The sequence below is a fragment of the Aulonocara stuartgranti genome (genome assembly GCF_965226115.1).
Source record: "Aulonocara stuartgranti genome assembly, chromosome: 5".
Lineage (NCBI taxonomy): Eukaryota > Metazoa > Chordata > Actinopteri > Cichliformes > Cichlidae > Aulonocara > Aulonocara stuartgranti.
This window is the reverse complement of record NC_138943.1, coordinates 11,761,901-11,787,889: the sequence shown is the minus strand read 5'-3', so window position 1 is coordinate 11,787,889 and position 25,989 is coordinate 11,761,901. Positions and strand designations below refer to the sequence as shown.

The 25,989-nt window shown below is 39.7% G+C and overlaps 1 protein-coding gene across 2 annotated transcripts; it reads right to left on the bottom strand.

Annotated features, from left to right (window-relative positions):
- Nucleotides 1-665: 665 nt before the first annotated feature.
- Nucleotides 666-24,055, bottom strand: podxl2 (podocalyxin-like 2). 2 transcript variants are annotated; one of them, XM_082534427.1, is made up of 13 exons: nucleotides 23,930-24,055; nucleotides 16,887-17,227; nucleotides 15,977-16,319; nucleotides 14,908-15,017; nucleotides 14,563-14,755; nucleotides 12,591-12,740; nucleotides 12,180-12,436; nucleotides 11,999-12,073; nucleotides 7,850-8,006; nucleotides 6,550-6,611; nucleotides 5,532-5,711; nucleotides 4,494-4,676; nucleotides 666-4,325 (listed from the first exon to the last, which is right to left on the bottom strand). In XM_082534427.1, the coding sequence occupies exons 1-13, from the start codon at nucleotides 23,958-23,960 to the stop codon at nucleotides 4,266-4,268; spliced, it is 2,142 nt and encodes a 713-aa protein (XP_082390553.1). In that variant the 5' UTR covers nucleotides 23,961-24,055; the 3' UTR covers nucleotides 666-4,265. The 2 variants fall into 2 exon arrangements, with proteins under 2 accessions (XP_082390553.1, XP_082390552.1); XM_082534426.1 differs by having other exon boundaries at nucleotides 4,520-4,676.
- Nucleotides 24,056-25,989: the final 1,934 nt, after the last annotated feature.

The window sequence follows — 25,989 nt, the reverse complement described above, 5'->3', positions numbered from 1 at the left end:
TCCTTGTGCCACAAAGCCACATTGGCTGACATTTTCTAACAAATATGGTAGTCTGTGATTTGATCACACACCCTGCTTCTGGATAACTAGATTACCAAATCCGCATCTGAAAATAAACTCCCCAGAATATGATATTTACTCTGATTTAAGTGAAAATTATCAGAAATGCAGATGCAGACACTGTTTTAACCAAAGTATGTATTCATGATTCATTTTTAGACTCTGATCTTAAGTAGCGGCTAGAGGACAGTTAGAGAAGTTTAAATGCCATACCAGGCAAGACCCCAAATACAAGCAGTGTAAAAATGTCACTGAGACAATCTAGTACATAACAGCAGGGTGCAAGATGCTAGCATGCAAGGCATACATGGAACGCCGTCACCAAGTAGCTGGCATAGTATACAGGAACATGTGTAGCGATTATGGCATGCGAGTCAACCACCCAGACTCTAAGTGAACTTTTTCAGGGTCTTTACTGAAATCAACAATAGCTTATAAATCATGTTTTTTTGTTAGTGGTTAGGGTGCTTGTCGGGGTTTATTCATGTAATTTAATGCATCTGCTGAAAAGAGGAAGAATCTAGTTTAAGCTAAGCATTAAATCCAATGAACTGTGATATCATACAGTTACTTACAATTGGGAGGTGACAAACCACAGTATCCCATCTTCTTCAAACTTTATTTGTCACAATTATTACAATGACAACCAAAAATGTGAAACCATATGTTTGTGTAAATGCAAACAAACAGACATAGAAAAAAACTTTTTTAAATTAAAAATAAAATATTTCAAAATAATGAATGAAAAGTAAAAAAAAAAGAAAAGTTTACATATTGATTTAAAATCATATCAACAAACTCTTTATACAAACTAAGGGCTCATTTGTTTTTTGCTACAACTGAACTTGTGCTGGCACTGTTAACTATCCACACGCTTGCCATCAGAACCTAAAAACAAAAACGTATAAAATCAAAAATGTGAAGAAGCAGAATTTGTTAAACGATCACTTCAAGCAACAAAATTTGTCTAAATTAAAGTTTCTCAGCAACGCCAGCTGTATGTTTTGTTATACTGATGCTTACTGCAGGGCTGAAAGCTACATGCTCATCTATATAACAACAAAGAGCCTGCCTGTATTTTGTGCTTTGCCTGATATTAAACAGAATGATAAAGCTCCATTTGGATTTCTTCTGTGTAGTGCACACTTTCGGTAGTCTCCACCCTAGCTATCTTGTGCTTGACAACCACATAATCCACACTGCGGGCAACCATTTAATGTATTCATGATCGTTCTCCATCTCTGCATGTGTCCTCAGCGCTCCATAAATACTGCTTAGCTGACATGGTGCATATTAATCCGTGTGGGTTTGAGTGAAGCCATGTACAGTACTGATGCATCAAGAAAAGTCAGAGTAAGAGATAAAACAGGCAGCATCTTGATGAAAATGAAGATGGGCAACTACAGCAATGAGTCAGTGAGCATGTTTTAGTTCCGCCTGATCTGTGTCATCACAGTGATAGCGAGTCAGTGTTTTATTAATTGGGCCGTGGACTTGTAACCTCTGCTAATTCTAATTTTGATCCTTTATGAATGAATTTGAACTTAAATGTTAGTCATACGTGTATTGAGGTGACTCCTTTAAAGTCAGACAATGGCCATGCTAACTCAATCTTATAAGCCCTGAATAAAGTAAATGGGACAAGTTTGGAGTGATGATAACACTGCAGACGTGTTTTTACTGAGTTGGAACTCAAACTGTTACTCCTGTGTGCCCTGTGTATACTGTAGTCGTTCCATTTGTGACTTAAACGTAACTCTGACTTTAATGTTTAACACCATAATACTGAACACCTGGGGCTCGACTTGGGTCTGGTGACTCGACTTTAACACTGTAACTATCTATATATTTCATGCTTTTGACATCTAAATGTTGCCCATGTGTCATAGCCTCAAGACTTAGCCAGGAGCATACAGCAGCCATTAGAGCACTATTGGGGGAGAAAAACAGCATATAAGGCTAGCAGCACACAAGTACAGCGATCACATGACATGTTTGAGAGTGCAGAGTAAACATCCTCAGCAGTTACAACCATTCCTATAAGCAAAATAGAGATATTTGAATCACTGTATGTAAGACGTTTAACATGATGCAGCATTTCAACGATGATAGTCACTACTTCCAAGAGGAATCAATAAAGTGCCAAAACCTCACTTTCAAAGTTGCTACAGGCTTTACTTTCTCATCAGTAATCCAGAGGAGTAGCTTAGAGGAGTCGCTGCTGTCACTGTAGTCACACCTTATCATCTAATTGTTGATGATTTGATTGGCTGCACTGGTATTGGGACTTTCTTTCTGCTGTCAGTGATGTCCGAATATAGAGTTTAACAGCAAGCACTAACTGTAACCCATAGTGACTTTAAGTCCTAAATAGGACTGTGCGATATGACCAAAATCTCATATCCCGATATAAGAATTCTATCATCCGATAACGATATAAATCACAAAAATGTAACATTTTCTGTAAATTCTGTGAATCTCGGGCAGCTCGACTTGCGGGAAGTGTTTCCAGCTGCGCGTCATGTAGCTGGAGTCGAGTGTTTTAACAGATGCATGAAACAATACATTTTTAGACATAAGTTGTAACGGCTTTCTTTGTGAGTATTTATTAGGCGTGCTGTGTAATAAAAGCCTGTTCTAACATTTGAGTCTAAGGTTTATTTTTTAGCACCTGGCTGCTCTTTTTTACTTCTCATCCGTAAAAATCTGCTCTTTCACTTGGTTCAGTTTATTTTGAAAAGTCTCAACAGGATCTTGAGCTTTATTGTGAAAGGTTTATGTGGAACATAAACAAGAGGACACGCGATGGTGTTACTGTCTTTGTTGCTAACCACAACGCATAAAAACAGGCGCTTGTCTGTCCATAGTGTGGTTATATAAAATATAAGAGAAAGAGAGAACTTTAGGAAATTAATATAGCCACTACAGTGACCATCAAAACAATGAAAAAATATTGCTGTAAACAGTTCATTTTGCGACACCACGAAACAAACGATAGCGTAAAATGAAACGATAGACATTTTTATATCGTCATCCGATATATATCGTTATATCGAACAGCCCTAGTCCTAAATTAATTCACAATATCTCTTAGAAGATTATGAAACATTATTATTATGAAAAATTCTGTGTGAACCTGTTTTAATTGCTTTTATTTTTCTGGTTGGTTGGTACTTGCTGGTTTCTGCAAACAGACTTCAAAGCCCCGCCTCCTACAGGAGGTCGGGCCGTGGCTCTGGTTGTGCCAGGACATCGGTGCAGTGCTGACATCAGCAAGGCAAGAGAGTGGAAAAAATCCTTTTGTAAAACTTGCGTTTCAAGCCCGTCAAAGCCTGAGCTTCAGACTATGAGCTCATTATTTCAAACTTCGGCTGTGTTTAATATGGACAGTCTCTACAGATATGACAAACAATAAGGGGAAAAAGTATATGAGGAGTGGCATTTTTCTACTGGTGGTAATTTTGTCAACTTCATACACTGTTGGTTACTTTACCCTGAACTAATATATCATATTTATAAAATCATTACATCTTATATATAAAATACTGACCTGTAACTTACCTACAGTTTTACCACAATTCATAGTAAACCTTTAATATTTCGATTACTTTCACAGTTAGGGAAACAGTGGGCCATTCTGTCTAATGATTTGTGACACAAAACGGTGCCACAGCGTTGACATTCAAACATTAGGGTTGTAAAATGATGCTGTAAGTTATGACTTGTGCAGAGTTTGCTTTTAATCTGTCCCATGCAGCCACTGTACAAAAAGGTAGCAGCGTAAGGCACACTAAACACAGGCATTTCTATGGCGTGATGGCATTATTAACCTATCCAACAGGAGTTTAATCTTTTAATGAAATTTCAGCTTTGTCAATCACACTCTGTTGATTGTTTTAAAAGCTGAGATCTCAGAGAGACTCATGACTCTACGTGAATTCAGTGTCTAATCTCAAACATGACGTCAGTGACTCCTCCTCTACTCCCCCTAGCCTCAGTCTTAGCTCAGCTGACTGGGCAACACTTTATTACCATCAGCGTCTTCCTTTTCTCTCCCTTATTTCTCCTTTCTTTCTTTGTTCTCTCCATCAAAAACATTTGTATTATTTTTCTTCTGCCACCATCTCCCCATCCTCTTTCATTATCTTCTTCCTTCCTCAGGGCTTCCTCTCATAAGCTGTATATAAAAGAATCGTCTTCATCAATCAGAGATGTGTGTCCTGCTCTTCTTCCTCCTCCTCTGTGGCTGCTTGATTGACAAATACCTAAAAAAAAAAAAGAGATTAGTGTCTTCATGCCGTTGCCAGGCAGAATGTATTTTTGTTTTGTTTAGTTTTCTCAAAAAGGAAGCTTTAGCAGTAACTCATTTACTCATTATTTACTCATCCATCTCTTCATCTTTTTTTTTATCCCTCAATTAGTCTTCCAATCACCTGCCATCGACTGCTCTCCTCCCCACCTCTGTCTCCTCCTCCTCCTCCTCCTGCTCCTCCTCCTGCAAGCCCATTGGTACTTGGCTTCTTTTCCTGCATCTCAGGCTGGCCATCATTAGTCACATCCAGTGTTGGGTTATCATGGCAACCGTTCACCACAAAGTGAAGCTCCTCAGCACGAAACTGTGTGGAAAAGGAGCAAAAGATTTATAAAGAGTAATCCATTTATCCAGTGCGGCAGCTCAGAGACATGAATACCTTCATCTCTCATGAACTCAGCAGCAAAAAATAAAATGAATGAGAGGAAACCAATGAAAAGTCTGGCAAAGTAAGAACACCTCAAAGAAACGTTGATACACCTCAGCCCTAAACACAGGCTAGAGGGATTTAACAAAACCTAAACTAAGATGAATATCATCCCTAACCATGATCCATGTTTCCAACATCATATGTTTGATCTAACTCCTTCATTCTGGTCACAATATATGAAAGCTAACCACATTAATACATTTAAATTAGTACATCGTTATTTTACTGTTAAAACGTATACAATTATGATAATGTTTTCATATTATTAGTAATATTATATTTGGATTTGGACAACCTGCACGCTACATAAAAACCCATCACCAATGGATGGATTATTTACTGAAATCAGCTTTCTGAAAGCACATTTCAATTAATGTCCTTTAAAATGTATTTATTTTATTTTAATTTGGTCTGAACTGTGTTTAAAGAAGTGCTGTGCTATTCGTCTTTAGAGACTGTGTACCAGCGCCCTGCTGAAGGCGCTTCTCTCTCTCGTGTGCATGAGAAAAAAGGAAGGTGTTGATTACCGCTGACCGTGTCTGCAGACTTTGTTAATTAAACTTCCAAGACACCATATTACATTAGGTTAAGTTACTTAAGTATAGAGGGTATAATATATATATACTGTAAACACTGACAAACATCTGTGGTCTTAAACACTTGACAGCACAGCTGCACATCAGCACGGGCCACAGTTAGCGCATGGCGATGGTTTGTGTTTGTGCTTACCGCAGTTTTCGTTGCAGGGAGCCGTCTCTGCCAGCAGATGTATATGAATCCAGATGTGATGATTACCATGCAGATGGAGCCGATGATAACCAGAACCACAAACAGCTTGCCGTAGTCACTGCGTGTGTGACTGGGCCGAGACGGGCAGTTGCTGGCAGCACTGTAGTTCTGGACGCCCACCTGAAAAGGTACGCATGCACAACAATCAACCATTAGTTTAAACTCATGTCAAACCCGTTTCACACTGTGACAGCTCACCTTGCTCTTAAGTGGACCAGTGAAAGTTCCCCTTTTTTGTCAGTAAACAGCAGTGTAACTGCACATTTACTCCCTAAGATATCTTAACTCCTTAATGCCTAGTGTGTCATATTTGACACATACAATTTTCTGTGAGTTTTTGAGACTTCTACAAGATCAGTGTGATTTTTTTCCCCTGAAAAACTTAACTAAAAGGCACAATATATTTTTAAGCAATTTAAACAAAATTCCAGATGTAGCAAATATAATATGGAGCAGAATTATTTCAGATTTCAGGCTTTAGGGGTTTAATATAGGAAAAAGAAGCGCATGTCTCAGTTTTTCCACTTGAAAAAGAAATGCTATAGTATTAAATAAAAGAAATCTGTCAGCATGAATGTTTGGGCTTATATTGTAAGAAATACCAGGCCATTCTCAATCCCGACATATAACATACCGATGATTTATCAAGTCCCGAGGTGGCCCTATGAACCACGCAGGATTGTGGATGGAATACAATAGAACCAGTAACCCACGTACATGTGTAGATTCATTCCAAACGGTTCTCATGTTTCCTGCCGTTTCCGAACGCGTAACAAAGAGACGTGTTGGGTGGCCAAAAGTGTGACATACCGACGATTTGTCACAGAAAGAGGTGCATTTTTTTCCATTTCATTTCACACACGTTCACTGTGTTCTCTTCAGTATCTTAGCAGAAATGTTTGAATCTGATTTGCTGGAGAGTGCTGCAACAAATTTAAAAAGTTTCTAGATGTTGTACCTCAGTCAGACATGTCTTGATCTCTGCCAGCATGCCCAGCATGTCTTTGGTCGGGATCACTCCTGGATAAAAAAACATATCTTGTCAGACACAGTCCTTTGAGCCAACATAGTGCTTGTGTGTGCTTGAATATGTGTGTTACTGAGAAGCTCCTAAACTCTTCTTTGGGTCAGAACTGAATCAAATGCCTCATTTAAAGGATCTCTTTATATCATGTTTCTTTGTCTGATACTGAAGCCTGACATTTGCAACTGTTTGATATTTGTGAAGGCTTTCAGATAACACACCCTGAAAGAGGCTGAAAATTAACTTAATGTGACAGCAGACCATCTATTTTTATCCAAAGAACAAAGAAACTGCTTGAGACCCCTGATCACAACTGAATATTTCAGGGTGCACCGTTGGTTCAGAGTTGAAGTATGAAGACTGGGATAACTTCTGTTGATACATTTTTATTTGTGCTGAATGTTTTTATTGTTTCATGTCTGTCTGCACATTGTTGTCACACAGCTGCCAGCAGCCACTGCAGTCTGGACAAGCTACATGGATGAATATTAATATGCTTGTGCACTCAAATCAGTAACAGGGATCCTCTGTTGGGTTTAATATCTCAGACTAACTACTTTTTTGCTTGAGCATATAAAAAATGACAAGTATGCTCCTGTTCAGATTTGTAATTATGACCCTTGTTGTGAGTTGTAGCCAGAGATCCAACTCTATTCATCACAGATAATCCCCAACCGGAAGTTCAGGTCAGTTTGACAGAGGTTTTGATGTTGTCGTTAGCATGAAGTTGATACCCATGGTCGAATCATCAAAAAAAGGATTTACTTGGCCTGATCCAGCAGTGCTGGAAGCTGTGCACAAACACATAGCCTAAAGGACAACAGGCCAAATAGAAGTCAGGGACGTTTTTGATTTTTGACTCCAGAATCTTTTAATGCACCTCATTCAGTATAAAGCAGTTAAAGCTAACATAATATCTGTCACACATGACATTTTACAGCACAGTGAGTACTTTTATTTTATAATTACATCAGATTTTGTAGTTTTTGTCATTTTTTTTTTGTAATTTTAATGTTGTATTTTGTTGACTAGGAAACAAGTCTTTCTTCCCCCTATTGGCTATAAATAGGGATGCTGATGCTGTGTGCTATGTGTTCCAGTTTAACAGTTAAAAACATTTTTGTTTGTACTTATTGTGTTTTACTATTTTCTCTGCATTTTAAGGTACATGTGTACGTGTGTGTGTGTGTCTGTTTGTGTTTGTGTGTGTGGGTAGGTGTGTAGGTGGGTGTACCATGCACAGATGCCACGTTCATCAGCAGCTGGTGTTGCTGGTGTGTAGGCTTGCTGAGGTAGATTACCCATGTTCCCTCAGGGCTACTCATTCTCCGAGCAAACACTCGCTCTATAGTCGTCAACAACCGCACACCCTGGTCTAAACGGAAATCCTCCTGTAACACACAGACACACACACGTACACACACGCACACATACACACACAAAGGTGAGGAAACAGGATAAAAGAAGTTAAACTGCAGTAGCTCAGCTTTGACTCCATCCCTGTTTCTGTGCCAACAACTACTGCATTGGTGGTGAGGGTTTGTGTTGGTGCCATGGACAGATGTTCGTTCACCGACACACACAAATACAAGCAGCCCCCAGCAGTCCGGGTTTTAGAGCTCTACAGCACTCCTCCACCTGATGTTTGCTACTGCAGTGGGAGAGAAAAGTCTGGCTCCTTCTTCAAAGAAGGACACATCACAGCTGCGTGTGCTGGTTCTAGGATGAATAATTGGCTTCAAAATTGTGTTCATATACAGTGGGGCAAAAAAGTATTTAGTCAGCCACCGATTGTGCAAGTTCCCCCACTTAAAATGATGACAGAGGTCAGTAATTTGCACCAGAGGTACACTTCAACTGTGAGAGACAGAATGTGAAAAAAAAATCCATGAATTCACATGGTAGGATTTGTAAAGAATTTATTCGTAAATTAGGGTGGAAAATAAGTATTTGGTCACCTCAAACAAGGAAAATCTCTGGCTCTCACAGACCTGTAACATCTTCTGTACGAAGCTTTTCTGTCCCCCACTCGTTACCTGTATGAATGGCACCTGTTTGAACTCATCATCTGTATAAAAGACACCTGTCCACAGCCTCAAACAGTCAGACTCCAAACGCCGCCATGGCCAAGACCAAAGAGCTTTCGAAGGACACCAGGAAAAGTATTGTAGACCTGCACCAGACTGGGAAGAGTGAATCTACAATAGGCAAGCAGCTTGGTGTGAAAAAATCAACTGTGGGAGCAATCATCAGAAAATGGAAGACATACAAGACCACTGATAATCTCCCTCGATCTGGGGCTCCACGCAAGATCTCATCCCGTGGGGTCAAAATGATCATGAGAACGGTGAGCAAAGATCCCAGAACCACACGGGGGGACCTGGTGAATGACCTGCAGAGAGCTGGGACCAAAGTAACAAAGGTCACCATCAGTAACACACTACAACGGCAGGGAATCAAATCCCGCAGTGCCAGACGTGTTCCGCTGCTGAAGCCAGTGCATGTCCAGGCCCGTCTGAAGTTTGCCAGAGAGCACATGGATGATACAGCAGAGGATTGGGAGAATGTCATGTGGTCAGATGAAACCAAAGTAGAACTTTTTGGTATAAACTCAACTCGTCGTGTTTGGAGGAAGAAGAATACTGAGTTGCATCCCAAGAACACCATACCTACTGTGAAGCATTGGGGTGGAAACATCATGCTATGGGGCTGTTTTTCTGCCAAGGGGACAGGACGACTGATGTTAAGGACAGAATGAATGGGGCCATGTATCGTGAGATTTTGAGCCAAAACCTCCTTCCATCAGTGAGAACTTTGAAGATGAAACGAGGCTGGGTCTTCCAACATGACAATGATCCAAAACACACCGCCCGGGCAACAAAGGAGTGGCTCCGTAAGAAGCATTTGAAAGTCCTGGAGTGGCCTAGCCAGTCTCCAGACCTCAACCCCATAGAAAATCTGTGGCGGGAGTTGAAAGTCCGTGTTGCTCGGCGACAGCCCCAAAACATCACTGCTCTCGAGAAGATCTGCATGGAGGAATGGGCCAAAATACCAGCTACTGTGTGTGCAAACCTGGTAAAGACCTATAGTAAACGTTTGACCTCTGTTATTGCCAACAAAGGTTATGTTACAAAGTATTGAGTTGTATTTTTGTTATTGACCAAATACTTATTTTCCACCCTGATTTACGAATAAATTCTTTACAAATCCTACCATGTGGATTCATGGATTTTTTTTTTTTTCTTCACATTCTGTCTCTCACAGTTGAAGTGTACCTCTGGTGCAAATTACTGACCTCTGTCATCATTTTAGGTGGGGGAACTTGCACAATCGGTGGCTGACTAAATACTTTTTTGCCCCACTGTATCTGACCTATTTGGACTGGTTCAGACCAAACAGACCACCTGAGAATGAGTGTCTCGGTCTGCTTGCAAACAGATTTTAGTGGTTTATTGTCGTGTAAAAGCAAAACTGTGTGCCCAAACCACAGCTGGTCACAGCTATCTCCAAGATCAACTGCACTGAATTTTCTTAAACTAATTTGCTGAAACGGAATCAGACTGCTGAAAAAATTGGTATTATATGTACTTATAATAGTAAGAACTGAAAGAATTACAAGTAAATATTCTGATATTAAATATTACTATTAGACATAGTGTTATCATTACTAACCAGACGTTAGACTAATAGACAAATAGACAATAGACATTTTCTAAGTAGCAGTCCATGCACTCAGCAGTGCAGATGGGGTTAAACGTATTCCTGAATGTTTAAAAAATGTCATGAAATAAAGTTTATACTTATCGTGTGCACAGGATTCAGATCCATCTCTAACCACTACAGATGTACAAAGTCGCCATGTAACGAAGTGAATTTAGCCAGCTAAACTTTAATTTCACCTTCATACAATTGCATAACTGCAGATCAGTTCCAAACACTGTAGGGATGTTTCTGTGTCTGTAGTTTTTCAGAAACTGTAACAGATTGATAAACATCACTGACGTGGCAGTTAACCCCTAAAAATGACCCCTGACTGAACAAAGGGGCATTAGAGGAACCGCTTCAGGTGCAGTTCCTCTAATGGCCACATGAGGCTGGCTCCAAAAAGAGAACTGAGTCACAAAACTGCATCTGTCAATTAGGGGTGCAACGTATCGATATTGAACCGTTCGATACAGTGCTTTCGGTTCGGTATGCATATCTATCAAACAAAATTTTTAATTTATTTTATCAACTTTCCTTCTGACAATGCTGTCTGTGTTGAGAGCTCAGTGAATCTGCGTTCGACTACTCCGCCTAGACTGCACTGTCAAGCACAGATCCACTGAGCGCAGCACAAGCTAGCAAGACAGAAGCTAAGCTCGTTGCAACATGGCAAATTGAACCTCCCCCACCCTCATTCAGATCTGGCCTTTGGAACTATTTTGGTCTTCATGTGAAGTATGACCCTGAAGGTAAGCGCGTCATGGACAAAAGTAAAACAGTATGTCGGATGTGCCACGCAATGCTCAATTACATGGGTGGGAACTACTGCGTTAGCGCAGTTTGCTCGTTAACGTGTTGACGCCGTCCAGCCCCACGCACGGTGATCCGCGGTAGCTCGTTAACGGAGATTTGCCGTGTTGTGGCGTTAACGTCATTTCAGATTAAGGCTGACAGCACTAGTGGGAACACAATGAATATGACTGCGCATTTACGCTCACATCATTGTAGTGCAAAGTGGAAGCAGACAAAAACAACAAGCACGCATGCTACAAACTTTACCCGAGTCATTTAGACAGCCGTTAGCACAGGATTCTCCTTATGGGGACCTGCTATGTTTAATATGCTGCTGAGAATATAGCCCAGAAGAAGCGTATAGTATAGCTTTTATTTTGGAAAGAGACATTTCTCTGTAATAAACTCTCTTTTCCAAAGATGAGTGATTTCTCGATCAGATAGATTTATTTTTTTTATTATTTTCTTTTTTCAGCAACATTAAATTTAAAAACTGTACTTTTGAGTTAAAATATATATTTATAATTTTAATAAATGACAAATTAAAAAGGCATGAACATTTTTTGTATCAATAAAATATCGAACCGTGACACCAAAGTATCGAACCGAACCGTGAATTTTGTGTATGTTGCACCCCTACTGTCAATCATTTTGTGGTGTTGGTGTTTTGTAAAGCATTTTAAATGGAATTTTGAAATAAACAGTAAAGTCTTCTGTGAGATCCAGATGGTCCAAAGAGTCTGTGCTCCACATTTTGCAATTTAAATTCTAGGGTTTTATTAGCCCAATCCTCTTTCATCCAAATTTGGTTACTTCTGATTCCAAAAGGCGATCATGGCATCATCTTATGCATACTAATGCATAAGTCAGGTCGAGGTGTACTCACGCAGTTGATGTTTTGTGTCATGTTGAGGACGACATAGCCTCGTCCAGTCAGCTCACTCCAGTCAACACAAACTACCTGAAAGATTTGGATTTAAAGTAAAATAGCATTATAAATGCCAGAATTTTATGATCGGAAAAAATAACTTATATTTGTCGTTTGTTCCCACTGTCTGCAAGTTTACCTGGTGTGTCACCTCTACTCCTTTGAGATCGCTGTCTGGTAGTAGGACCTCTGCGACCCCACCACCCCTGACCTCTGACCTGTGAGACTCCAGAGGAGTGGTCTTTTCCAGCCAATTCCAGGATGGGTCGGTGAACCCAATAGTGGGGGAAGGATCAGTAGTGAGTGGGATGATGTGTCTGATTCTTGTTTCTTCACGCTCCATCTTTTTCCATCTTTCCTCCTTCCCCTCGTCACTTCTGTCTTTTGGTCTAAATTCTTGGGTACAGAGGAGGCAATTTGCCTGCTTTAGTCAGGCTTGCTATGATCATAACACTGAAGAACTGACAGACCTGCTGTGCTATCACTGAACAAATCCTTCTAAGGGGAGGGGCTTAGAGAAGCTTTATACTGATTATTACTGGACACTCACCTTTCTCCACACTAGGCTGCAGAGGCTCTCTGCTGGGAGCCAAGCCAACCTCTGGTACAGTGGGATTGTGGGTAAATACACCTATGTGTACAAGGCCTATCTCCTCCTCTTCCTCTTCCTCCCTCTCAGCCTCTTCATCCTCTGTCTCACCTGCAGAAACAAAACCAAGGCAGCAGAGATAAAAAACACAGAAGCTTCTCTGTGGTTTACACTCAAGCATTTTAACACCTTTTCAATCCTCTAAATGTGCAATTTGGGTTCATGTTGCTGGCAAATTCACCAGATCTTCTAGAACAAGCTGCATCTTTTAGTCATTACAGTTAACAACAAATAAAAATGACAGACATCCTAAATTAAATGACACCAGAGCAAACCTGCTGAGTGCTGGATACAAGGAATGGTTTGATTTTGTGAAATACGTGTATCTTCTTAGCCTTAAGAGAATTGATATCATTTTAATGCCAGTCAGCAGATGGTTACCTCACTTCAACATAAGGCTAAACATCTGTCCTGGCTCCATCTTAAAGCAATAACATCTGTTGATCAGAATACTTCTTATGTAGTCCACACAAACATCTGACCTGAGAAGATTATAGTTTGTATGCATTTTATATTTTTATAAAACAGAGGATTTGACCGTTTATCAAACATTGATGCATTTAAACACAATGTAACAGATGCAGTGTCTATACCCCTTCTAACCAAAGTTAACTTGCCAACTTTGTCCCTGGTTAGGCTTTTAAGACACAATGTTTCAATACAAATATAAGATCAGACAGAAAACATCACTAATAACAATAATAATATCATCCCTTTGCGTTAAATCTTTTTTGTTTTTATTTCTTGTGGCAGTTTTCTAACTATTGGTAGTTTACAATCTTCTCCGCTAACAGCTTATCTTGTGCTTACACCTTTTCTGCTGAATGACTGACTGAATGCTGCACAAGGTCATTCACACATTTAAATGCCAACTTTAAAAAGGAAAAATGAATTAAATTGGCAAGAAATCATGTTTTGCATGGTCAGATTTTTAAAAGGTTCTAAGTTGACCTTCAACATGCAACAAGAAGAAATGGGAGTGAGACAAAGCATTTTTTGAGCATGCAATTTATTGAAAACAAGGCTTAAACTTTGATTTTTGTTTTGGGGGGTTTGGGGTTTTTTTTTTGGAGGTGTGGTCCTAAATCAGCTGTAAAACAGCCCATTTCAGTTTAAGCGTTGTTTTCAATAAATTTCATGCTCAAAAATGTTTTGGCTCACTCCCATTTCTTCTTGTTGCATGTTGAAGCTCTACCTGAAACCTTGTTAAGACCCAACAATGCAAAGTATGATTTTTTGCCATTTTCCAAGTGGTCTTAAAATTTTGATCAGGACTGTATATCTCAGGAAAGGGTTTAAAACGTATTTGTAATTCTTGGGGACTCCACTGAACCACTGGAAAAACAGAGAAAGCTTCCCAGGATTGACTGGCCTACAAATATAACTCCAATAGTGCATCAACAACTTATCCTCAAAAGAACCCAAAGCAACATCTAAAGAACCGCAGGCCTCACCTGCCTCAAAGTTCATGATTCAAAAATAAGAAGGAGACTGGGCAAAAATGGCATCCATGGGACGGTTCCAAGGTAAAAAACACTGCTGACCACATCACATTTACCCCAAAACATACTGATAATACCCAAGAGAAACTATTCTAATAACAGATACAGAAAATCTGTATCTGTTATTAATTAATGTTACGCCTCAATAAACATACAGAGAGAAAAGAATAAAAAACAGCGTCACTATCAAAAAATTTCAGGCGATAGCTGGATTTCCTGAAATGTCCGATGTAGCACAAACATTTTATCCCACGTAAACAGGAAATACAAAGCACAAGGGTACATAAATAAAAGAACATTACAGAAACAAACGTTGATATCTCACAGGGGAACAGGGAACAACATAAAACAAGGAAACTGCTTTAGTGTACCTTTTGTATAACTTCCCAGCAGCCCAAAGTCTGTGCCAGTGTCGGTCTCTGGGGAGGCTGTTCCTACAGCATCTCCAGCAGCACTTGATGTGCTAGTAGTGGTAGTGATGGAGGAGCGAAGGCCTCCATATCCGCTAGAAAGGAAATCTTCTTCCCGCTCTGCTTCCCACAGCTCTTTATCTAAAGGACCCACCTGTATAGCAAATATCACATTAGTCCTTGTTTTGTTGCTTTTCCTGAATCTGTAAGTTCAGTTAAATGATTAAGTTTATGGTAACCACCCAGCTTAATAACCAGTCTGAGTTACATTCACACAGATAAATAGGTTAATTTCTCTATCCTCACCTTTAGAACGGGGGATGCGCGATGCTCCTCTGGCCCAGAATCAGGTCCCTCTGCTGGGATGGAGATGCTGGACTGCTCGGAGGAGGAGGGGTTGAAAGATGGACTGTAGCCTGTGTGACACATTGAGACATGTCACAAACATATGTTGTTTCTTTGAGTCCACTGTCTGTAGTGCTGAGGATTTGGCAGCTTATCAAAGACACAAAGTCACAGGAGATACGGAACCAGTTAAAGGAACAAAATTAATTACGCCGGTTGTTAAATGTTTATATATATATATATATAAAAAACACCCAGCACGCCCCTGCGGGCGGTTTATCCTTCAAGCTCGGGTCCTCTACCAGAGGCCTGAGAGCTTGAGGGTCCTGCGCAGTATCTTAACTGTTCCCAGGACTGCGCTCTTCTGGACAGAGATCTCCGATGTTGTTCCCGGGATCTGCTGGAGCCACTCACCTAGCTTGGGAGTCACCGCACCTAGTGCTCCGATTACCTCTCACAGATAGAGATTGACGAGGTACAACACAAATATATATATATATATATATATATGTAAGAACTGTGCAAATTTGACTTTGAATATGAGGAAGAAATTATTAGTCCTCAAATCCTTTGTGAAATACCTGAAGTAAACCTGAAAAAAAAATCTCTTTCAGACCCAGAAAATATGCCCATCTTTTACATACAGGCTATGCCTTTATCTCTTCTTCTCCAGCAGTTGGTTGTATCTTCAGGTGCTTTCCCACATTTCTATATACCCAGACTGAATTTTTACCCTTGGCAAAAATCAATATTTAAGAACCAGTATCATAACTCGCTTCCCACAACAGCTTGAGATGCAGACATAATGTTTGCCCACCAAAGTGGAGCAGCACAGTCTGTAAAAATGTTGATTTAAAATTGTTTTTTCCCAGGCAAACATTTGGTCCCAGACATCTGTGGAATAACAATAAAGTCTCTGAAGATGCAACTTCCTGCTGAATGACAGCGGGCTTTGGTAGAGAACTAAATCCCAAACACAAAGAAGCTGCATGAGGATGTGTTTTTAATAAGGGAAACGATTTTTACTAACCAATCAGAGCATCGAGATCTGGTGTTGTGTGGTTGACCTCAAAGGCATCCAAAACATGTTGATCGTCTCTCGCTCTTCCCTTCTCGTCTTCCTTTTTCCCCTTGCTCTCGTTTTCCTCCCCTGCCTCTTTCTCCCACTCGTCTTCTCCTCCTCTTCTCTCTCGGTCCTCTGGGCCCTCTTCTCCTCTGTCTCTGTCCTCCATATCTGTTCCATAGAACCCAGAAGCTTCCTGGGAAGAATCGCCAGCTCCTGGCCCGCTGAGAAGCTCCGCCTCTGGGTCAGCGAAGTCTGGATTTACAGTGTAGCTTTCTGCATCTTGTGGAACTGCCAGATGAACCATACGCTGAAAGCAGACAAATATTTGGTCAGATATACAGACACGCTGAGAGAAACTAATAAATGATCAGCTGCAGAATAACCACATGAGCAGATGAAATTAGACAAACTAGGCAGAAATATTTCTTAAATGAAAGCAAGGATACAACATTGTTTCAGAGCTTTTCAAAACTATTTATCCTTTCAGCCTCTCTTCCTTGATTCCAAAAAAATCCGGTTTAATAATGATGATAAACTGGCATTAAACAAAAAAATAAATAAATAAAAAAGCTGGGCTCAGAATGATCAAAGGAATGACTCATCATTATTTCATGTTGTTATTTACACGATTTCTGCTCCTACAGAGTGTAATTTAAAGGGCAGCAGCGGTGCCTCCATGTTTTTCATGTTGTAACTATTTGTGCAAGACTTAAAAAACATACTGCAAGTAATGAAAAGATGAGATTTTTTTCACATAAGCAAAGACAAAACGGCCAAACTAAATTGCGTGGCTATTTTCCAGTTCGGCTCTCCATAATTCATCTAAAGGATTTCAGTTAATCTGTTACAAAACACAAAAGCAACGTGCCCTCACCTCCATCTCATCTTCCACATCCAGGTTGTCATCCACAGCTGCATGAGCTCTTGCCACCTGACTCGCAGATGGTGGTGCGCTCAACTGAGATGAGTTAGCTGACTCCATCTTGGTCTGTGAGCGTGACGTTTCATGTATCTCTGGCCAACCCATGTCATGAACCAAATGAGGCTGGGCTCGCACTAACTCCTGGACCAAATGACGTTTGGTTCTCACTAACTCCAGGATGAAACTTGACTTGGCTGGACTTTCATCCCTGAAGAGATGAGCTGCCGGAGCATTGAGGGGAATTACACGGTGGGAAGAACCCAGCCTGAAGGCATCACAGCTGGCCAGAAGAGCTACAGGGAAGAAAGCAAAAAAACACTAGAGCTGATACTAGAATGTACCACTGCAGTTAATCACACTGGAGCGGTAGCATAGCCTGAAACTAACTGCCACTGATTAATAGTATACTGAGAAAATGTGTAAAGAAAACAGAATTTAAGGAAACAAATCAAACATAATCTCTACAAAGGGTGGAAAATGGAAATATGTGAATTAAAGCTTTCCTGATAGACACACACACACAAAGTGTGATTTTCACATGTTTGAAGTTCACATTTCTGGCTCAGATGGAATAAAACTTGTTATGAAGGTTTTGCTGCAATTACAGCTTGTCAGCTGTCGATCCTCTGCTCTGAACATCTGGACATCATCTGCTCTTATACGCTGAATTTAAAAAAACTTACAGTGGCTCACAATGAAAAAATAAAGTAAAAACTATAAAAAAAACAATTAGAATTAAATGAACTGACAGATGAAATCCGTTTAACTAATTCCCGATGCAGAATTGCAGCACTCCTTGTTTTGTTACTCAGCACACTTTGAAGAACAGCAGTCCAGGGGCAGAGCAGAGATAGGAGCACTCTATAGACTCTATTGCACATTAAAGAGATTTAATTTACTGTTAAATACAGAACTCTCAAATCAAAGAAGTGTTATATTCACTGCTGAGCTTGGAACATCAGTGACAGCTCTTTCATTTTGTATTTAAATTTCTCTCAGTATCTTATCGGACTCCCATGACATCTTACTGCACTAATTCCTTCATTTGCTAATTGATTCACTATTCATTTGAGTGTTCACTAATTAATGCAGGGCTTAATTACAGTTTATCACTACCTGCATAATAGAATACTGTACTGTTTATAAATGGTATATAAGCTGTCATGAATGGCTTTGGTAAAGCAGTCAGAAAAAAGGCAATTTGACAGATTGTCCTGTTTACAGTCAGCATGACTATAGAAAATCTTCAGAGGAGAACAAAAAGCATCAACAGTTGTGTTTTCTAACCGTAACCGAGTAGTTCTGATGCCTAAACTGTGCAAGGTAGCTTTCAGTGATGGAAAACAATTTTAAAAAACAACTGAAATGGAAAGAGAATGTGTACATGAACACAGATCAGTACATGAGACCAATCGGATGAACATTGATGTCGAGCAACAAGAGCCATTGTTGTAACTATTTCACATTACTGAACCAGTTAATAAGAACACATTTTAGCTGTTTAGTTTGTGTGTCTTTTTATTACAATACTGTCTTGGTTTCTTGTTTTTAATTCACAGTTGGTCATCTGTAGCTGGCTATTAGTAAGTAATTATAGATAAACTCAAGCTTATAGCTGCAACTGCTAATAAGGAGCTCATAAATTAATTTTAGAATGAAGGCACAGCAGTCTCCCAAATGTGTTACACACCCCTATTGTGCCTTTTCATCATTTAGGGTTGCTAGTATCACCTGCTCATCCGTTTGTTGTTTAATTGCTAACTTCTCCAGCTGTCTTTTTTTAATATAAATTGACCAATTTCTGCATCCATCACTTATGCATCCATCACTAATCCCTAATGGAGGGGGAGCACTCACTGTAACCACCCATATGTAGCCGTCTGAGACCACAGATGGCTGTCTGACCTCAAAGGCTAAGTGAGCAGATTACAATATCATAGACAACATATCTCAAACATGTCTGCAGCATGCTAAGCTCTCTAGCCCAACACCACAACCCCACAGTCCCCCACAGATGGGAGGAGGGAGAGATGAGGGATTCATCACCTAGAGGAGAACAGCCCTGTTTCTGTCGCTTTAATTCCTTATTATTAAAGCAATCCAAGTGACTGAAGAAGTCACTTGGGTGAGTGACAAAACGTAGCGTTCTCCTACTGAAAACGTTATGTCCAGATGAACAAATTCAACCTTTTGGGATTTTTCCTTTGTACTTTCCAAATTCCCAAGTCAACACTGTGGTGAATCCATAAGCATCCATACAGGAAACAGTCCTTATTTTATCCTGAGATAATGTGAGTTGCAGTTTATTTAGTTAAAATTAACGCTCTCCAGGAAAACCTAAGACAATCAGCAGAAAAACAACATATATAAAACTGATACTCCCTGATTCATCGCTGATCAATTAATATTTGGCCATAAAGATATAAAACAGTGCTTCGTGAGTTTAAATTTTGCTATGTTGGTACTGATGCAGCGTTCTTTTCAGTCTTACTGAACAGATGCTGCATTATTATGCCACATACCCAAGAGGAATATACATCGTACAAGTGAGCTAATGCAGCAGAAGTGAAAACCTCAGGCCAGAATGACTGAAGCCTCAAACACTGTCAGTATCAGAGTACGTTCTTTCTACTAAACTCTCCTCTAACAACAACAAAGACTTAATGCTGAAATCATAAACTGTGTATAAGTATGGGTACCATGGTATATCCCCAGGTGGCTACATACAGATCATATAAAAACATGGACGTAATCACCTTGAATTCATCTACTAGGCACAAGCTGAATGCTTTGGTTTTTTGTAACTACACGTTGTGACTGAGAGGACTGAGGGATCACACGCCACGCTTTATTGTCCTTTAATAGTCTAATTGGGACTTCACAAAATGGACATTAATTGGCATTTGAAGTTTAAAGGTATCTTTGGTTTTCAAAAAAAGCACAATTTTACATATTTATACCACTCAAAGCTATCAAAGGCCGCTTTTGATGTAAGGAACCATTATTTATAATTGAACACACTTGATCAAGAGCAGTGTTCCAATCCAGTCTTTAAGTCTGACATCACTAGCCGTGTCTGGGCTCAAACTCCGCTGCAAGTCCATAAATCAAGGCATCACTGAGAGTTGAAAAACTGTCTAAAGTCTTTCATCTGTAATAAAATGATCAGTGTTCTGCTCTACCAGATGTAGCAACTGAGATTAACATCCAGGCATCCATGAAAATGGAATTTATGACATTTAACGGAGTTAGAAGTTAGCAGGGAGTTAGCTCGCTAGCTTCTATCTAAATACAATATAGCATGTCCTGACTGAGGGATTTTGGAAACAAATTCAAACGTACAGCTCTGCTATCACTTCCAACATAAATGAAGACAGAAAACTAAACAGCAGTGACGTTTGTAGGGTTACTGAAGTTTGGCTAGCTGGTATATAACGATGTGCTACGTGACCGCTAGCGACACAGCTACGTGAGCATAATATAAACACGCTAACTTTTTTCCACTCGATAAAAGTTAACGGGAGGATTCTCGTTGGTCAGGAACAAATGTAATAGCATGGCAGGATGCTGTAAACGGACCAAACTTCAGCCAGGAGAACAACTGAGATAATCCATCCATAATACGAGGTTAGTCATTAATACACTGCTGCATGGGCTGGGCTGTATTTACATCTTAAGGTTTTAAAAACTAAACTTTAAAATTATTAGGGGTAATAAAAGCCGAGTGAGGTCAACAGTGATCACTGACTGTTTTTAGGAGCTTTTTGAGATTAAATAGAAGAAAATACAAAACATTAAACATGTTAACAACACAAAAGCCATATTAAACGCAGACTACTTTAGGCCCGGAAGCAGGATTCGTCACGTCATCACTTAAAGACCGAATAGATTTCTATGCAATCTGATGTGTTTTTACAATCAAATGCTAAACCACCAAGTAGAATTAAGGACCTTCAGCACCACCTTCACATTTCCAACCCTGAAACACAAACATTTGATCTGGCCTGTTTTCAAAGTAGCTGTTTGCATGTCGAGAAGCTAAGAGCAAGCTCTAAAGCACCAACTCTTTTCTTTCTAAAAGAATGCTCTGACATCAAGGGCTCCTTGCTCATGAATTATAATGAGCTAAGAGATCAATATTTGATCAGTATTTGGTCTTAGGCCTCAGCTTTTGTTTGCAAGTTTTTCGCTTCACACTGGTACTGCATTAGTAATCCATCTACCCAAAGGTATATACAAAGAGTTCAGTCACTGCTCCATCTATTTATCTGAATCCAAGTCACAAGGGTAGCAGACTAAGGAGAGATGTTTAGACGTCACTGTCTCCAGACACTTCCTCATCTCATCTGGAGGCTGAGAGATGTAATCTTTCTAATGTACCCTGGGTCTTCAGAGGCTCCTACCAGCAGGACATGCCGGAAAAACATCCATCTGACCAGGCAGCATCCTGGTCAGATCCCTGCACCACTTCAGTTGGCTCCTTAAAATGTGGAGCAGTACTCCAATCAGTTCATCCCAAATTACATGCAACACGATCAACTTAAATATTTAGACCACAATTAAAGAAATAGAGCAGTGTTATATGTCTAATTAAAGAATAATAAGAAAAAAATATATAGATTATATTACATGTGATCTCATGCATGTAATATTGATGTGAGAAATTACCAACCATCATTCTTGATTAATGTAGCAAACCTAAAGCTAAGAAACCATCCAGGTATTGCTGTGTGTAGTATGTATATCATGATCGCATGTAGCTTGCATGGTACAATATAACAAATAGATAGGATGTGCAATTATTTGTTTAAATCACTCTAGTGTAATAAGAAATGTTGAGAACTGCATTTGTCTTAACAGCTGCATTGTGAGGATAAGATAGCTGTGAGAGCAAAAATAAAAGTTTCTGATGACTCATCCTGTGAATAAATATATGTCCTGTAACTATGCCCACTGTGATTTGAAGACAACAACTGGGCAGGACTTTGTTATCGTGTGAGTTAAAATGCTGTAGCTGCAGAGTGATGGGATGGCTGTGAGCTGGCAAAAACTGTACTAAAGAAGAATTTACAGCTGTGGCCTAATTTATTTTATACAGGCCGGATCTTGATGCAGTGAACACCAGGTCAAACTAACGTTATGTTCATGCCTATTTAGTTTTTATAATATCAACGTTAGCAATAAACTGAAATTCATTTTCAATTACATGATTGTTTATGTGAGTAAATTTGAACAGTTTTTTACATTTTGGAGAATATAGCCAACTGAGATGCTAATGTACCACATTAATTGTAATAACACAACTCATCAAAGCTTAGCATGCTAGTAAGATATATAACTAAAATTCATTTTTCTAATAATAAAAGAAAAATGCTGTGCTCCATGCCAAAATTTTAGGAACTAATTGTTTTACACTATGGTACTAGGCCTTTAGGTTTCTGGGTTGTTGTTTTTGTTTTTAGCTTTATCTATATTGCCATCTCGGAAGCTAATTCTTAGAGTTATCATTCTATGATACACAAAATCTTTATCTATGTTCCCTTCTTCTCACCATGGATCTAACATGACTGGTTTAATAGCATTTAAGCACCTATAACACCCTATGAAAGCATCTTGTCGTTTTCATTTTAACAGTTTTTAATGAGATCTTATTTAAATCTACAAAAATGTAATTGTATATGCCTAGCAACTACCTAGGACTGACCATAAATCATATCTACTAATATCTAACTTTTGTTTGTGTGATTAAGTATTTTGCCAACAATACAAACAGGCCAAGCAGTACTATAGCTCTGGGAATATGTCACTATGAAAACATTAACTTACTATAAGTCAGTTTTCTTAAGATGCATACTATCTTTAACTAATTAGTGTAATTTGATTCAAAATTTGAATAGAGGTTTAGTATTTCACTCCATTAATCCATGTTTATGGATGTTTGAACAGATATAGGCAAATTTTTTCATATTTACTTTTGTTGTTACGCTTTTTTAAAACTGCTGGATGCCATCAGTTTAAGTTGACATGGCAGATAAAATCTAATAGTGGACATTTTTACTCTACAGTCTACATAATGTCCCGGGGAACTGGCCTTAAGCCATCAACCTCCGTGCTTTAAGCTTTAGATCAGCTTATAAGACCTGTGCCCACCCCACAAATCTTTCCAACCCCAAAGAATTCTTTCTTATTTAACAAACTGCCATATAATACCTGTAGTTTTTTAAGCACGGACACAAAGATGAACCTCCACATTTCACAAAAAAAAGCTGCAATGTGTCTTCTGACAAAAATGAATCCAACAAAAGCAAAAATATTGGAAATTCAAACATGGGCAGGTTTTCTCCTGCAGCTGCCACCACAAAATAACAATTCGGGTTTTTATCGTGACTCTAAATTCACATTTATTCTGTTTCTAAATTGAATTTGATCAAAGTCAATTTTTTGTCAAATGACAAATATGATCATGTTAATAACTGAATCAAACATATCTAGGAGATTTTGGTCTGGTGCTGCTGGTTCTGCCTTCTGTGTGTGTGTGTGTGTGTGTGTGTGTGTGTGTGTGTGTGTGTGTGTGTGTGTGTGTGTGTGTGTGTGTGTGTGTCAAACACTGCAGTGTGTGTCCACTGATTTAAGTGCACTGCGCGCCTCCTACACACTGCCAGCCTGCATCCACTTCGCAGGATTTAACCTGAGCGATACATTAAAGGAGATCTCGCCCAGGCTGCTGGTTACACCCTTATTTCATTTATTATTATTATTATTATTATTATTATTATTTCCTGCAGCACTAAATAAAAAACGCACATTTGGCGCTCAGTAGTGAGTTTCGTCTTCGTCTGTGATGTTTTCAAAGTCTCCCAAGAATTCTGTCAGCCTCATATTTTCATTGAGGGTGTTTGTTGTAGGATATCCATCGTTCTCAAAATGCTGTCGCGGTCCGTGATTATAGCTGCATGAAATAAAAAGATCAGACATTATTAAAGAATGAGACTCACCGGTCAGGGTGATGTGGAGCAGGCCCGGCATGTCTGCTGCAGTGCTCCCCTCCTCCGCTTTGAAAGCACAGATCGCTCTGATACAAGCAGCGGCTGCGCTCTGGATGCGGATGGAGGCTGTCAGAAACACGCCGCGTTCATGGCCGCCTCGTGTCCTGTCTGTGTGCGGCTCACCAGCTGACCGTCTGCGGATCCGTGCAGACAGAACGACAGACAGGCAGATTCTGTGTGTGTCTGTATGATCGCGCTGCGGTCAGTCTAACATCTGATCCGCTGCACCAACGACGTTGAGATTATCCGTCTGGCTGTTTAACTGCTGTTCGAACTTCTGACCGCTAGATGCCGCTACAGCAGACGGAGTGGGTTCTGGTTCAGTGCTGCATTCAGGTGCTGCTCAGAAAGTTATTGCAGCTTATTGCGCGTCAAGTTCAGTTTTTAAAGCACTAAAAGAAAACGAAGTTGTGAAAATAGCAGCGTTTTATGCAACAAAGGCTTTCTTGTACAGTTACCCGTTTCTGTGCCTGTGTCTTTATGAATCATGTTTGTATATACAGTTAGGTCCATAAATATTTCAACATATAAATATTTGTTCTGTACAGAGGTGGGTCGAGTATCCAAAAATTGTACTCAAGTAAGAGTAGCATTACTTGAAAATATTATTACTCAAGTAAAAGCGAAAAGTAGTCGTCAAAAAAGTTACTCAAGTAAGAATAAAAAAGTACTTGGCGAAAAGACTACTCAAGTAGCGAGTAACTGTTTGAAATGTCCGATTTATTTTTTAAATAAATGTTATCAGACAAACAAAAATAAATAAATATACAAATTTTAGTATTTTCAAAAGGAATATATGTAAAAACATCAACAAAATAAGGCACAACAATTCTAATTTCCAGATTTCAGTTTTTCACAACATAAAGCTTTTTTCACCAAAACCTACAGTAAATAATATAAATATATAAACAGTGCAAACAATTTCCAGTGACAAGATATGCTGTAAACTTTATATTCATTTTTGCTCCAAATGGCACAGCAGCGTCAGAGAAAACATTAGAACGAGGCATCTTCAACATATGTACAGTAAAACAAGGCAGCTCAGTTTACCCTAAGTTGTATGGGTGTGCATCTATTTCTGCATATTTAGCAAAAATGTGCCATTTCTTCACTCAGTGAGGTGATGGTTAAGCTTCAGCAGCAGTTTGCTCTCAAGGTTCTTTCTGTGAAGCTGTAACTGTTTAGCAGTGAACAGGAGTCCTGCATGACTGAGAAGTCCTTCACAAGCTCCAGATGCAGGAAGAGCTGTACTGACTTTGATTGACAGTGTGAGGAACGCCATGCAATAGATCAACACCTCCAGTGAATGGACATGAAAGGTACCTCTTCAGCTCCCCTGCTTCTGGTTTTCCTGACCCCATGGATCCATCATCTTCGTCGAATAGGCCGCTGTTTGTGCTGGCCTCATCCAGCTCTGTGTCTAGGTGATGTCTGATGAAGTGGAGACCTGTGGAAAGATGTAACGTTTGCAAAAGAATTAGGTCGGGGCTTATTGTGCTGTATACACTGCCAAGCTGCAGATATTTGTTTGGAGCTAGCCTCCAAAAGCTGGCCATACACTGTGCGATTTTTGGCCCATTTTGAGCCAATTTTTCAGTCGCGCAACCGTTTTGGGGATCAGCCCGTGTTTTGCCTTAATCGTGTGTCGTGCATCGTGTAGTATACATGGGGTAACGAAAAGCAGTTAACACCTCACGACCAGCTCCCAATCATCAATCGTATGGTCGCAAGATAATCAAACCTGTTTGAAATCCTGTCGCCCCTCAACGCAGCCTTTCACACTGCTCACGCACAAACAGAAATGAAAGAGAAAATGTGGAGCAGCACAGCAGTGCAGCGTCTGACCTGGACACAAGAGATGGAGGCACAACTTGTAGGATGAGGCAAGCTCATCCGAGTACGTAAGCATAGAGCTTGCCACCCAGGCAAAAGAAAAATAGAGCTATATCACGTTATAACATGAAAAGTTTATTGTTCTAACAATATACTTGTCTTTAATTTGCTGCAGT

Excerpts from the sequence above, each read along its gene's own strand:
- podxl2 (XM_082534426.1), bottom strand. The coding sequence starts at position 23,960 with ATGCCGGGCCTGCTCCACATCACCCTGACCG. Across the intron at positions 17,228-23,929 it reads GCTCCACATCACCCTGACCG|CTCTTCTGGCCAGCTGTGAT; the intron begins GTGAGTCTCATT and ends TCTTCCCTGTAG. Across the intron at positions 15,018-15,976 it reads AGATCTCGATGCTCTGATTG|GCTACAGTCCATCTTTCAAC; the intron begins GTTAGTAAAAAT and ends TGTGTCACACAG.